Source organism: Carettochelys insculpta, chromosome 3 (genome assembly GCF_033958435.1).
Source record: "Carettochelys insculpta isolate YL-2023 chromosome 3, ASM3395843v1, whole genome shotgun sequence".
In the NCBI taxonomy this organism is placed as follows: Eukaryota; Metazoa; Chordata; order Testudines; family Carettochelyidae; genus Carettochelys; species Carettochelys insculpta.
In genome coordinates this window covers 93,449,816-93,462,939 of record NC_134139.1, presented here as the reverse complement: position 1 = coordinate 93,462,939, position 13,124 = coordinate 93,449,816, and the positions used below count along the sequence as shown (strand labels likewise).

The window sequence follows — 13,124 nt, the reverse complement described above, 5'->3', positions numbered from 1 at the left end:
TTCTGAGGCCAGAGGCCAACTCATGATACTATGCCAAACAGCTTAGATGGTAAAAAATATAAATGCATACAGTAGTTGAAATAACTTCTTAAATTATCTAAAACATTTCTAAAATCGTTTTTAAAACACCCTTACTTTTGAATTTTCCAGGCAAACATATCTATCTATCTATCTATCTATCTATATATAAAACCATCTGTAGGCAGACAGAAGTAATTAAGAGAAGTCACCTGAGTGGTAAACAAAAGGATAATATTAACAGAGAGGAAGCCATGTTAGTCTATACACTATCAAAACAAAAAGCAGTCAAGTAGCACTTTAAAGACTAGCAAAATAGTTTATTGGTCTGTCCCACGAAAGCTCACCCAATAAACTATTTTGCTAGTCTTTAAAGTGCTACTTGACTGCTTTTTGTTTTAAAAGGATAATGTGTGCATAATGTTCATTGCACATAAATGTCTGTATCAGCAGGCCTTATTAATAGAGCTCCCTTAAGCTCCTAAAATGTTGTCAAGAAGAAAAAGGGTTTAAACCATTTTTAATACAATATAAGTGGCATATACAGAAAACATATTTTATGCAGTGTGATATAATGGCACTTGTTTTGACTGAGCTGCATATCAACATACTCTTGGCTTTGCCCTTTGTCAACAATGTTCCTATCTCAAATTCATGCAAATAAAGCCTTTTATGCTATACCATCATAAATGTGATCTCTCTCCTTCCTTTTCTCCATATTTATGCATTCACATATAATTGCTGACAGACGGACTCGAATCTGGGACCTCTGGAGTTTACTGCAAGAGCCTCTGTGGTTTGAACTAAAAGCCAGGGGGCTCTCAGCTAAGACTGTAGAGGAGACTCAGTCCCTCTCTCTCTCTCTAAGTGGTCTAGGTGCCACTACATGGGACAGTGAACCACACTGACTAGTGTGTGAGTTCCACACATGGGTACATGCATGTGTGCACACAAACCAAAGACACACATGCTCACATAGAAAGGGCACTGTCAATCTGTGAAGGATTCTGATAGCAAAGAGGGTAGGTCAGGAATCATTCCATGCACTTGGCTCCACCCACCATAGCATGCATCATCTTGGGCCTCTCCCCAGTCCCCTGAAATCAGTTATTGTCTGATGCCGATACTTGGTTTGATCTTTTTTTCCACTATAGACTGTAACTAATGTAGACGGAGACACTAATATTCCCCTTACCTTTTTGGCATGTTCAGACTGGTTCAACATTTTTTCAGCATCCTCCAGCCAGGCCTGCAAACTGGCCACGGTGCTGCTATAGCGGTCCCAGTTAGCAATCACTTCTTCTAACATGCTCCTCACACTTCTCACCTCTACTGACAGGTTTCTCCACTGTGCTGTTGTTTCATTCATGAATTTCATCACATTCTCTGCTTCTTCCACTAAAACGTAAAGTATGTTGGATTTTCAAACTCTATTAAATCGCTTTTATTATCTTTGTAAGTTAATCATATTTTACATTATTTTCAGCATCAGTAGGTTTGTTTACACATAAGTGAATACTCTAATCGCAAAATCACAGAACCATAGGTTCACAAGGGACCACAAGGGTCACTAGTTTAACCCCCTGCCACGATAAAGGATTTGTTGTGTCTAAACCATTCAAGACAGATGGCTATTCAGCCACCTTTTCAAAACCTCTAGCGATGAAGCTTCCACAACCTCCTGAGGCAGTCTGTTCCATTGTCCTTCCAATCTTAAGAGTCAGAAAGTTTTTTCCCAGAGGTTTAGACTAAATCTGCTATGCTGTAGTTTGAATTCATTGTATGTGGCAAAAGAGAACAACTGTTTTCCATCCTTTTTCTGGCAGCCTGTCTTATTCCCTCTCCCTTAATCTCTCTTTCTTCAAACTAAACATATAGCCAATGTCTACACTGGAGAGCTTTGCCGACAAAACTCACAGGTTTTGTCTACACTTGCCCCCTCCTTTCGGAGGCACAGAGTATAGAGCTGTGATTGCAGTGGCCATGTGCTCACATGAATATGCAGCACCTTATTAGCATAATGGTGGTCACGCGCAAGTCAAAAGTGCTGCTTTCGGAATGCACACTGCCCATGCAGAGGAGGGTGTTTCGAAAGGAACTCATAACTTCGAAAGCTCCTTCTTCCTATTTGGTCTTAGGAACGTCCCGTTTGGTCTTAGGTGGCATGCGTTCCAAAAGAGGCACTTTCAAATGGCACACGTCCGCCATTATGCTAATGAGGTGCTGCATAATCATGTCAGCGCCACATTAGCATCTTCCAAACTGCCTCATCAATATGCCACCTCTGAAAGGAGGGAGCAAGTGTAGGCACGGCCACAGAGCAGCCACACACAAAATATGTTTTGTTGATAGTAAGTCGACAGAACTCAGCACTTTTGTGGACAGCCTTCTTTCTCTCCCCCGGGAGACAGAACGCCTTTGTCGACTGATGTCAACAAAAAAGGCACATGGATGCTCTGGGGGGCCATTTTGTCAACAGAGAGCTCCTCCATTGCACCAGCCAGCTGGCCCTGGGAGACGCCCAGTCCCCTGCAATCACAGCTCTATACTCTGTGCCTCCAGACATTCTTAAAGGTGTAGAGAGCCCCAGAAACCCCGTGGCAGAAAGCTGAGGACGTGGCAGCAGCAGAAGCACCATCTGCACTCCCCCATGCCCTTGCAGCCACTTCTGCTGATACAGTCTGCACAGATGGCCAAAAGCCAGCCACCCCATGACCCAGTGGGGCTCTCCAGGGAGCTGCCAGAGGGGTCGCAGGAGACCCAGAGGGCACAAAACACAAGGCTCCATCACGGACCGAGCCCAAGGTGCAGGACCTCCTGGGCCTCTGGGCAGAGCAGGGCCTACTCCTGGACCCACTGCAAAGAGGAGGAATGCCTCTGCCTAAGCCCAGCTTGCCACTGCTCTGGCAGCATGGGGCCACACCACCCAGACAATGGAGCAGGTCCAGGCAAAGGAAAATGAGCTGAAGAAGGGATACAGCCAGATCCAGGATGCAGACAGGAGGTCGGGGGCAGGACCTGCCACCTGCCCCTACTTCAAGGAACTCCACAGCATCCTGAGGGGCGATGACATCTCCACCTCCACCACCACTGCTGTGGATACAGCTGGGGAAGCTCCCCCATCACTGCTGAAGCTGGAGCCAGAGCCAGAGCCAGAGCCAGAGCCAGAGCCAGAGCCAGAGCCAGAGCCAGAGGAGGACCAGCCTGGGACCCTGCTGGAGTTGGAACCAGACTGAGAGCCCCCTCAGACTACAACTCCAGTGACGGAACACTCGTGATCACTCAGGACGTGGCATCCTCTAGCCAGGCCATATCCAGGGTGTCCCTGGAACTCTTCCAGGGACCCTCTCACACACCGCAGGGCATGGGAGGGTGGCATGCCTGCCCCTGACATGGCTGGAAGTGGGGCAGCTACACCAGTGCCATCCTGAAACCAGACACACCACAAAAGGCCATGGCTCCTGGATCACTGGCATGCCTGTAGGAGACAGTCAGCACCTGTTCCCGTGGACTGCACCACAAGCTGTACATGTGTGTGTTGGCGGGGGGAAGGGCTTGAGGAGGGCCAGGCTGCACCTTGCTCAAATGCCACCCATGCAAGGACTCCTCTTTGGGTGGACCTTTTCCATTGGCTGCTAGCCCGTTGACTGTGGGTGAGCAGGAGGGCCTGCAATGGTCAGCCCTGTCCCCAAGACACCACAGAGGGCACACTGGTACACATGCCAGTGCGACTAGGACTGTCCCATCCCTCGGCCCAGGGGTGGGGGTTGCTGCCCACAGTGGGTTGGGGGCAGGATCTTAGTGGCTGTGTTGCAGAAATGACTCATTGTCTCCCCTCCTTCTCCTCTTACAGCTGCACCATTGGATGGCCAGGCCAGCCCCAATACTATCTCAGGACCAGCCAGCCCAATCCCTCACCCAGAGCCAGGCAGCCCAGGACTGGCACCCATGCCACCCAGCACCCCACCACTGTAGGAACAACTCCATGTATGGAGCAGCCGTCATCTGAATGAGGAGGACATGCTGTGGGCCTGTACCACCACTCTCAGGTGGCACACCAACCTCATGGAGCAGCGGCTGTGGACTGACTTGGAGTGGTGGGAATGGGAGTGGTGGGAGCAGGACCAGGACTGGCAGATGCAGGCCTGGGACCAGCTTATGGCCATGTTCGATGCTGCCACCACTACATGGCAGGCCTTGCTGGCCCAGGCACCCACATCTGCCACCCCCACTTCCCTCACTACCCCCACTGCCATAGCTTCCTCCTCATCCCTGCCCCACCCCTGCCCCCAGTGCCCTGCCCCAAGGCATGGTGCTGGTCCTGCAGTGGATGATGGCCATGGCTAACCCCTTGCACCCCAAGTCCTCCTTGCCATGCAGTTCCTCCCTACTCCCCCAGCCTCCCTGCCATGCCTGCCCCCCCCACCCCAGGCCTGTTCCCACTGAACCTGACCCCGCTACACCCCCACCCCATCCATACCTCCCTGTGATCCTGGCCCCATACCAGCCACGATGGGGACCCCAAGCCCACGGAGGGAGGGGATCCCGCAGCTACCACCACCCAGGGTCCTGCTCCCCAGCAGAATCATGCCGCCACCAGACTGAGCCTCTCCACGCCACCCCAAGGCCCCACTCCAAGTTCAGATGCCCTCACCCCCCTTCCAAGCCCCCCCCATGTGTATAGTTGCCCACTGTTTTACAATGTAAATAGTTCTTAGCACACTTTTTATTTTGCAGAAGATTTTCTGTGTTCAAGTAAATGGTTTATGTTTTCATCATCCCATGTCCCTTGTTATTGGGAAGAGATCAGGGAGCGGGAAGGGGGCAAAGGGCGGGGTCATGGTGGGGACAAGGTAGGGCTGCAGGCCCAAGGACCCTGGTGGGAGTGCCTTGGGGAGTGTGACTGGGGGCCATGGGCGAAGGTCTCCCAGAAGGCCTCCCAGATCTGCAACCCATCCTGATGGGCCTGGACAGACTGGTGCTGCACCTGGTTGTTCATAGCCCTGGCCGGAATCTGCTACCAACCCTGTGAGGAAGGCATCCCTTTTCCTCGACAAGGTTGAGAAGGGCACAACAGGCAGCCACAACTTTGTTGTCCTGCACGTCCAGCCATTCAAGAGGCACAAAAATGTACCTTCATTCCTTGCTCAATTGAGAAGTGGTTATTAAACAATTCCTGGGTTGAGTCCAGGTGGCCAGTGCATGGCCATGTCCCCCTCCATGCACCATGGAATGTCCACATCCCTGACTCCCAGCTGCAGGCAGGGGGTGTATGTTCCTACCTCCATCCTCTGGCACAGGCCAGAGTTGTGGAACACCCACATGTCATGTGCTCGGCCTATCCACCCAACATAAATGTCCATGAACCATCCCCGTGGTCCACCAGGGCCACAGAGCTCCAGAAAGGCATGCTTCTGCGTGTGGAAGTTCTGGAGCCACTGCTGGTCATCCCACTGCCCCATGACCAGCCGGTCCCACCAGTTGGAATTTGTGGTATACCTCCAGACCTGCCTGGTCACCCCGAGTAGGCAAGTGCAGGTGAGGCACTGGGAGGATCAGCATCCTTGGTCCTGGTGTTGGGCATGTCCCCCTAAGGGAGGTGAAGGACAGCCATCAGCAGCAAGAGCAGCAGCTCAAGAAGCAGGGAGTGAGTCCATGGCAAGCCCCGAAGGGAGCAGGTTCTGAAAGATCTCTCTCACAGAAATCATGTGAGCTCTGCAGCAGCTTTGCTATCACTCAGTGAGGTAGGCAAGCCTCAACACGTGCAAAGAAGGTGGGTGGGGAGAGATTCTTTAAGGGTGCACCTGGCCGGGTCTCCTGGAAGGGCTTGCTGGCCATGCAACCCTGACTGCCAAGGTTCGGGGGTCCATTCTGTTGGCAGAGCGGATCACTTTTTCAATCCACTTTTGTGTGTGGATGTGATCTGTCAACAGAATTCTTGATGGGAGAACTCTTCCAACAGTAACTTCTGTCCATAGATTTCTCTAGGGTAGATATAGTTATACAGTTCTTCCTCCTTCAGTCATATGGCCAGCATTGCATCCCTTTGATCATCTTTCTATACATTGCTGACCATAAATGGACACTGTACTCCAGAGGAGGCCTAACTAGTGCTGAATACCTCCTGTGAATTGCATGGTGTGCCTCTGTTAATGCAACTGAAAACTGCATTTGCAGTTTTTGCAACAGCTTCATTTGGCTGACTCATCTTTAGGTTGTGATCTATCACAGCTCTCAAATCCTTCTCAGCAGTGCGAATTGTCCCCCATTCTGTATTTATACATTTAGAGTAAACTCTTTCATACCTAGCAGCCCCGGGACCAGGAGGCTGCCGGATGTACTCATAATGATACTGGCTAAGACTGCTTTGCGCATTGGTGCAGAGGCATAACACAAAAGATCCTTCCATTGCACAGCAGAGATAAAGGCTATTCCAAGATCCTGGAGACTAACCAGAGGGTGCAGTTTCACCCTGTATACTGGGGAGGTCAGACACAGACTTCTACAACTTTCCACTGGGTAGCTGTGCTCTGAGCTCCCTCAGCCCAAAGCTGTTCCAAAACGGCACAAATTGCATCATTATCATTCTTCTTCTTCTTCTTCTTGGACTGAGCTATCAGTCAACGGATCTTATCTTTTATGATGCTGTTGACTAAACCAATCCTTGATTGGCAGAGCCGATTTCAGATGTCATGTATAAAGCCGCCAACTACAAGCTTTGTATGTTCTTTTCAGATCCTACGTTTTTCCTGTAGCGCTGGGACATGGTGACTCTCAAAGCACTTAAGATGCTGTATGGTAGTTTGCCGTCAGGACAATCTGTCCTGAACTAGAGTTTGGAGATATGCCACATGACTTCACCTTTGCCTTTAAGGCATCTTTATAGCGCTTATGCTGACCACCGATAGAGCACTTTCCATGAGCAGGCTGGCCACAGAAGACCATCTTTGGTATCCATGTGTCATCCATCCTCATAACATGACCAATCCAGCAAAACAGTCTGTTCATAAGCAGTGCTTCCAGGCCCATGACACCACACAGCTGAAGAACCTCTGTGTTAGGGGTTTTGACCAACAATTTACATGATCTTCCTCAGACAGTGAATATGGAACTGATTAAATTTAAAAATATGGTGGTGATATATTGTCCATGACTCTGAGCCATACAGCAAGGTGTTCAGAACAACTGCCTGATAAACTCCTACCTTGGTATGGAGTACAATACCATAGTCATTCCATAGGCATTTGGTCAATTTTCCAAAGGAACTACATCATGATATACATCATTATTATTATTGTTGTGACTGTCATCTAATCTCCATTCCAGCTACTCTGAGAGGAGATTGTTTCTTTTTTAACCCCCAAAGTACAGATGACCAATGTTACTCAGTTCTTAAATATTATCATTTTATATCTCCTTCAAGTTATTCAAAGTAAGTGCAATTTATCCCTGGGCCTAGAGCCAATACAAAGTCTGAGAGGCATTGGGCATAGGCACAGCCATTGTGCTAGCTTTCTGCACTGAAGTGAATTTCATACTTTGTGAATCAAAAATCATCTTCAGTTACAATCAGGAGCACTTTTCTACAAGATGAAAGTAGAAGAACTATTTCACAGTCAACACTTAGATTTCTTCATATTCCAGCACAGCATGGTACTAACAACCACATAGTCAAGACACATAGAAGGAAAGCCACTGGAATGTAGCTTTGTCAGATCCCAAGTGGTTAATTACAGCTACAGTACAGTACATTATAGCAGCCTGGGAACTGACTTCTAAATATACCCCAAGGAACTAATTTTAAAAGGTTATTAAAATCAACAAAGACTAAAATGGGTTTGATATTGCAACAGATATGAAGGTATTTACCTGATCCATTAGCTTTGGCATACTTCTCAGCTGCCCTTTTCAAGATCTGGTATGTAACTTCATACTGCTCAAAGAATTTACTGTTTTCAATAACAGTCTGAAAAGGAAAAAAAACAGTTATAAGAGGAAAAAATAAACGTCACACAGGAATAATAGACAATTCATGTGAAAAACAATTACATTGAGATATGATTTCTCAAATTTCATCAAACCACCCCACACAATCTACAAAGTGCTATCCAGAGTTCCGTTTGACAATGACAGAACAGGACAGTTTCTTTTCATAAGGCTTCCTTTACTTTTCTTTTCTTTTCTTTTCTTTTCAGTAGTTTATTTTGGATGGGTATCTTCAACATGCTCGCAAGGCAACCTGTTAAATGCTTTTTCTTGCTGGAATTCTTGAGACTTCTTTACATTTAGAATTCAGCAAAAGCCAAACAACTGAGTGAAGAGTCACTATTAAGTAAATCCTCTGCTGAGACCTAAGTGAAAAAAATTCAGGAAGAGCAAAATTCATCTTCATGCAGAGTGATACCAGAAAGACTACACACTTTTAAATGTCAGGAAGTCAGAATAGCACCTTATGCTGACCCACTACAAAGGGACAGATTTCATTGAAAAGTTAAAAATATGCTCCATCCATCTTCAATTTACATTCACATCTTTTGGAATAGATGGAACAAGGTGTTAAACAAACACTACATTAATGTATGCTGCTTTACAAAGTTTTGTAGAAGTTTTTACCTTTAGGGTTAATGCTAAAACTCTATATCCTTCTTTCAACATTTGCTCTTAAATGGAGCAGCATAAATAATTTATAGGGAATACTTATTCAACCAATGTTGACTCCTTCCCTGTTCACAAGTGGTCAGTCACTTTATAGCCATGATTACCCATCTCTGCGAATGTCAATATGGATATCTGTGGCTTATTTTTGCAGATATAGATGTTGATACAAATTTTGTATCTGCACAGGGCTCTAAGAATAAAGCAACTTTCAGACCATGTTAAGCTGGGTTGAGTGTTTTCCCTCAGCGGAGCAGCTCTAAGGACTGGAAAACACTTAGAACACCTTTTACCCCCTATCAGCAGCTGAGCGTTCATTAGCTGAGGTTCTGACTCAAGGGCCATTTCTCCAAAAGTGGCATGCTAATAAATGAACCAAAAATGCTAATGAGGTGTGGATGTAAATTCCTGGTGGTCATTAGCATAGGGTGACATGATTTGGAGTCCGGAGGAAGCGTGTAGAAACAGCATGTAGAAGCGCGGCCCCTGGGGTATATTGCAGAAGGAAGTCCTCCTTCCAGAGGCCCCTTCTTCCATGTAACTTTATGCTAATGAGGCACCAGGAATTTACATCCACACCTCATTAGCATTTTTCAGGCCATTTATTAGCATGCCACTTGCAGAGAAAGTGGCATGTGTAGAAACGGCCATGGTGTTTATTATGTATGCAGTTGGGTGTCCTCACATACTTATTCCCTTGCTTTGATATGTTCTAGTTTTTTTTTAAAATTATGCAATAGTTCCTCACATTATTAATTATTAATATTATTAGAAATGTATCTTCACATTTTGTTTGGTTTTGGAATGCATACAAAGGCCAAACTCAGTTTATTGTAAAATCAAACCCAAAATTACTACCCAAGATTCTTTTTCATTTAAAAGCTAAAAATAAGATTTTTTTCTGCTTACTAAAATAATAATGATCTAAACATATTTTTCTCTCTATTATTTCACTTCTCTTATGATTATATTGCTCATAAAAGCAGCCACACTGATGGTATGAATGACTGTAGTTCTCTAGCCATTGCACACCAAGAATTCCATTACTCTCAATTCTAATCTGGAATGGGCAAACTGTTCAAAGTAGAGTATTCACATCTATATACCCCTGACTTACTTCAAAACCCAGACCCAAACCAAAGCTCTTTATTCATGTTATGAAATGTTTGGAACAGTTTTTTTTTCTCTTTTTGGTATCCAGACACAACTGGAACTCCGATCAGAAATTCCAAGCTATCACAACAAAAGTAGTTCATAGCTTCTGTTCAGGTTTGATTGGAAATAAAAACCCAGCAAGTATCTGAGAGAGCGTTTACACAGCAGCTTGGTAGTGTAATTCCCAGACCTGGGTAGGAAAACATGTGTTAGCTCTACTTGACCTAGTGTCTAGTAATACAGCCATAGTGAGACAGGCAGCAGCTCGGATGAGACTCCTGAGCATAGTCCCACCCTTCCTCCTGTGAACGTACTCAGGCAGCTAGCCCATGCCACTCTTTAGACATAATCAGAGAGAGAGGCCTGTTATCGTGAAAAATCTGGCCCATTTTGACAAGAACTCAAGAACTTCTCATAAGATTTAAATGAGCATCTGAGTTTCAGAAGCACGTCCAAACCAATGACAAACTTTTAAAATGTCTGAAAGCCTCCATTTGCTAATGCTCATACCACAGGAGAGTGAAAGGCTATTTTGGACATAAAGGATCAATTTGATGCCTGAAGGAAGCCCTTCAATAGTCCAGTCTTTGGCAGCAGAACATTATTCAATTGGAAGACTGATCCAAAAACAACAGAAAACTGATAGACTGTGGGGCTATAAATCCATCAATTCATCCAAGACCCTGATATTATATAGCTCTACATCTGCAGGCATTGTTTCTCCACAGAGGCTTTAATTTTCCTGTGTACTCCTCCCAACGCAGAAGAGTGCAAGGGGGTGGAACATACGCAAAACCCTATATCTGCTTGGTCTGCTTCGTCCACTGGTATGAGAAAACAGCAGCAGCGCTTGTTCCACTCCTGCACTGATTTGCCACTCTGGGCATAGATTTGTCAAAGTTGGCGTAGCTCAGGACCAGAAGGGAAGTATTATAAACTAACCCACAGTCAGCATTCAGCAGTCACCATCCTAAGGTACTTGAGGCTGTTAATGGAAGGTATCCAATAGGACAGACTTGCAATTAGTCATATTGCAGAATGGAAATGGCACCCTCTCTATATATACACAGTAAGGCCTATCACCAATGCAGAAAAAACTGTAAAATGATTCACACAATAACATGTTCAGTCAATGCACAGATGCAGTATCCCTTTGTTTTCAGCCTGAGGTTCCCCCTTTCCTTATATTTACCATAACTTTAAAACCTTCTCTAACTCCATACCTGGTCTGTATACTGAGCACTGCATACAGCAACCAATGCCTGTAACACTGGGAACATAGCAGCTAAGTGGCTCTAAGTATGCCACATGAGTATGGGATGAACCTCTCTCATCCAGCAGCCTTGACACCTAACTGGTGCCAGCCAAGAGAATGTGATGGACCACAGAACATCAATATTTTCTAACATATTGCTAACACTTTAACTGCTTGCTGGGCTCTTAGGAGACATTTAGGGGTAAATTACAGCTAAAGAACAGCATGGAACACTGACAGTCAGGACTGGTGGCTGTAAACAAACTTTATGGGACCACAGGAAACTTGGCCACACCCATGATAAGTGGACATCCAGCTAACTAAAATCATGCCAGACATGTTGCTGGACAAGAGAGTTCCAGATTAGAGAGGTTAAATTTGTAGCACATAACAGGGTCTGGAGTACAGCAACATTCCCCAGTCAGGTGAAGGTCAAGCAGTTAACAAATGGGACATTATTTCTGGCCAGTGAAGGAGGTAGTATGGGTGCCATCTAGTGTTCCCTGTAAGCTGAGTGCTTGGGCAGAGATTCAGAGGCCACTCAGCTGGTTACCAGAGCACCCAGAGCCACTCGGAGGCAGCAGCATCTGGTTCTATGGTGTAGCACATCTTCACATGCCCTGATGCACATAAGAAAATTTATTCTCCCCATGGATGGAAAAAATTAGAGGGAACACTGGTGCAATCAGCATGATTTTCACTTTGATAGATACAGTTTGCACTTGAGGGCAGGGAAAGCATCCAAATACTGTATAAGTAAATAATGACTGGGTTAAAATGTGCATGAGTGGAGCAGTAGCCATATTTTGTAATATTGTCAGTTTCTGTATTCAGCTCTGCCTTGTACTGAGTAATCGCGCTCAGTTGGAGGTTATGTACAGAGGATAGAAATTAGTAAGAAAGCTTCACACCATCTGTCCCATGCAGAACTCCATCAACATTGTCTCTGAAGACAATGAGGTCAGCAGTTTACTTGTCAATGGCAACTAACCTCTTACCTATCTAGCACACTTTTGACTCAGTTTTTATGGTGCATTTACAAGCTCAGAACTACATGGATTTGCTGATCAAAGACCCCCACAGAATCAGGAAGTGATCACTATGGGGAAGCTCCAGATTAGGTGTGAGGATTCCACTCCCATTCCTGCCCTTGCGTATGGCTTCTGTGCAGAGAGAGTTGCCTGGGGATACGCACAGGGGAAAAGAATTTGATCTTTGAATGGATGTTTTCTTAAACATATCATTCATATAAAACTGGTGACTGGCAAATATAACTTCTTTGTTTATGTATTTGCTTTATTTATTTACAAATATTTAAAATTTGTATATTAAAGAAGAATAAGAACTTACAATATAATTTTGTAGAAGTAGTTCTACGGACTCTCGTCTTCCATATTTGATAATCCAAGATTTTAACTTTGATTCTGCCAGGACTAAGAGTGACAGCAGACGGTACTTCAGTTCTAGAAACTCCATTTTCAACAGATGGAGTTCAGACGTAGATGTAACAAAATTAAACCTAGGAATGAATCACGCCATAGTAAAAAAGTGCAACATTCAATATGCAGGAAGAACAGAGGGATTCTTCTATAGGTTCAAGCTACCTTGTTATGTCTGAGCTATATCTGTATTCACTGATCTAATGCAAAGCCTGAAGGCATATTTAATTGTGTATGACAGCCTCTCTGAAGTCTGCTCATTAAAAGCAAACATGTTATAATTCTGTTTCTACACAGAAGTAAATAATCAATTTAGGTCTCTGACTAAGTTAGCAAGACATCCCTCTTCCAGTTTGCTCAAAACCTTGTAAGTGTTGTTACATAATGTTCCTTCCTGTGTCGAGTAAAAACATACCTAGGCTGCAAAAATGTTCCTTTATGAAAAACAGTTGCTTGTCCAAACTGAGTTTTATCAGTTATGATAATGTATTTCTCATCTTTTGCTTCTCTCATTATTCCTAACTAAAAACCAAATATAAAACCTGATTTTTACATGAAAAAATTATAAAGCAAACAGGTTCTTCATCATCCACAGAGCAGGT

General features: G+C 45.1%; 1 protein-coding gene across 1 annotated transcript in view; it reads right to left on the bottom strand.

Annotated features, from left to right (window-relative positions):
- The window catches only part of SYNE1 (spectrin repeat containing nuclear envelope protein 1), a 415,690-nt gene that overhangs the window by 354,268 nt on the left and 48,298 nt on the right, over positions 1–13,124 (bottom strand). Inside the window, exons 12-14 of the mRNA XM_074990362.1 lie at positions 12,434–12,602; positions 7,888–7,984; positions 1,214–1,416 (exon numbers count right to left, since the gene is read on the bottom strand). Coding sequence (XP_074846463.1) covers positions 1,214–1,416; positions 7,888–7,984; positions 12,434–12,602 — 469 coding nt within the window. The remainder of the gene's footprint in view (positions 1–1,213; positions 1,417–7,887; positions 7,985–12,433; positions 12,603–13,124) is intronic.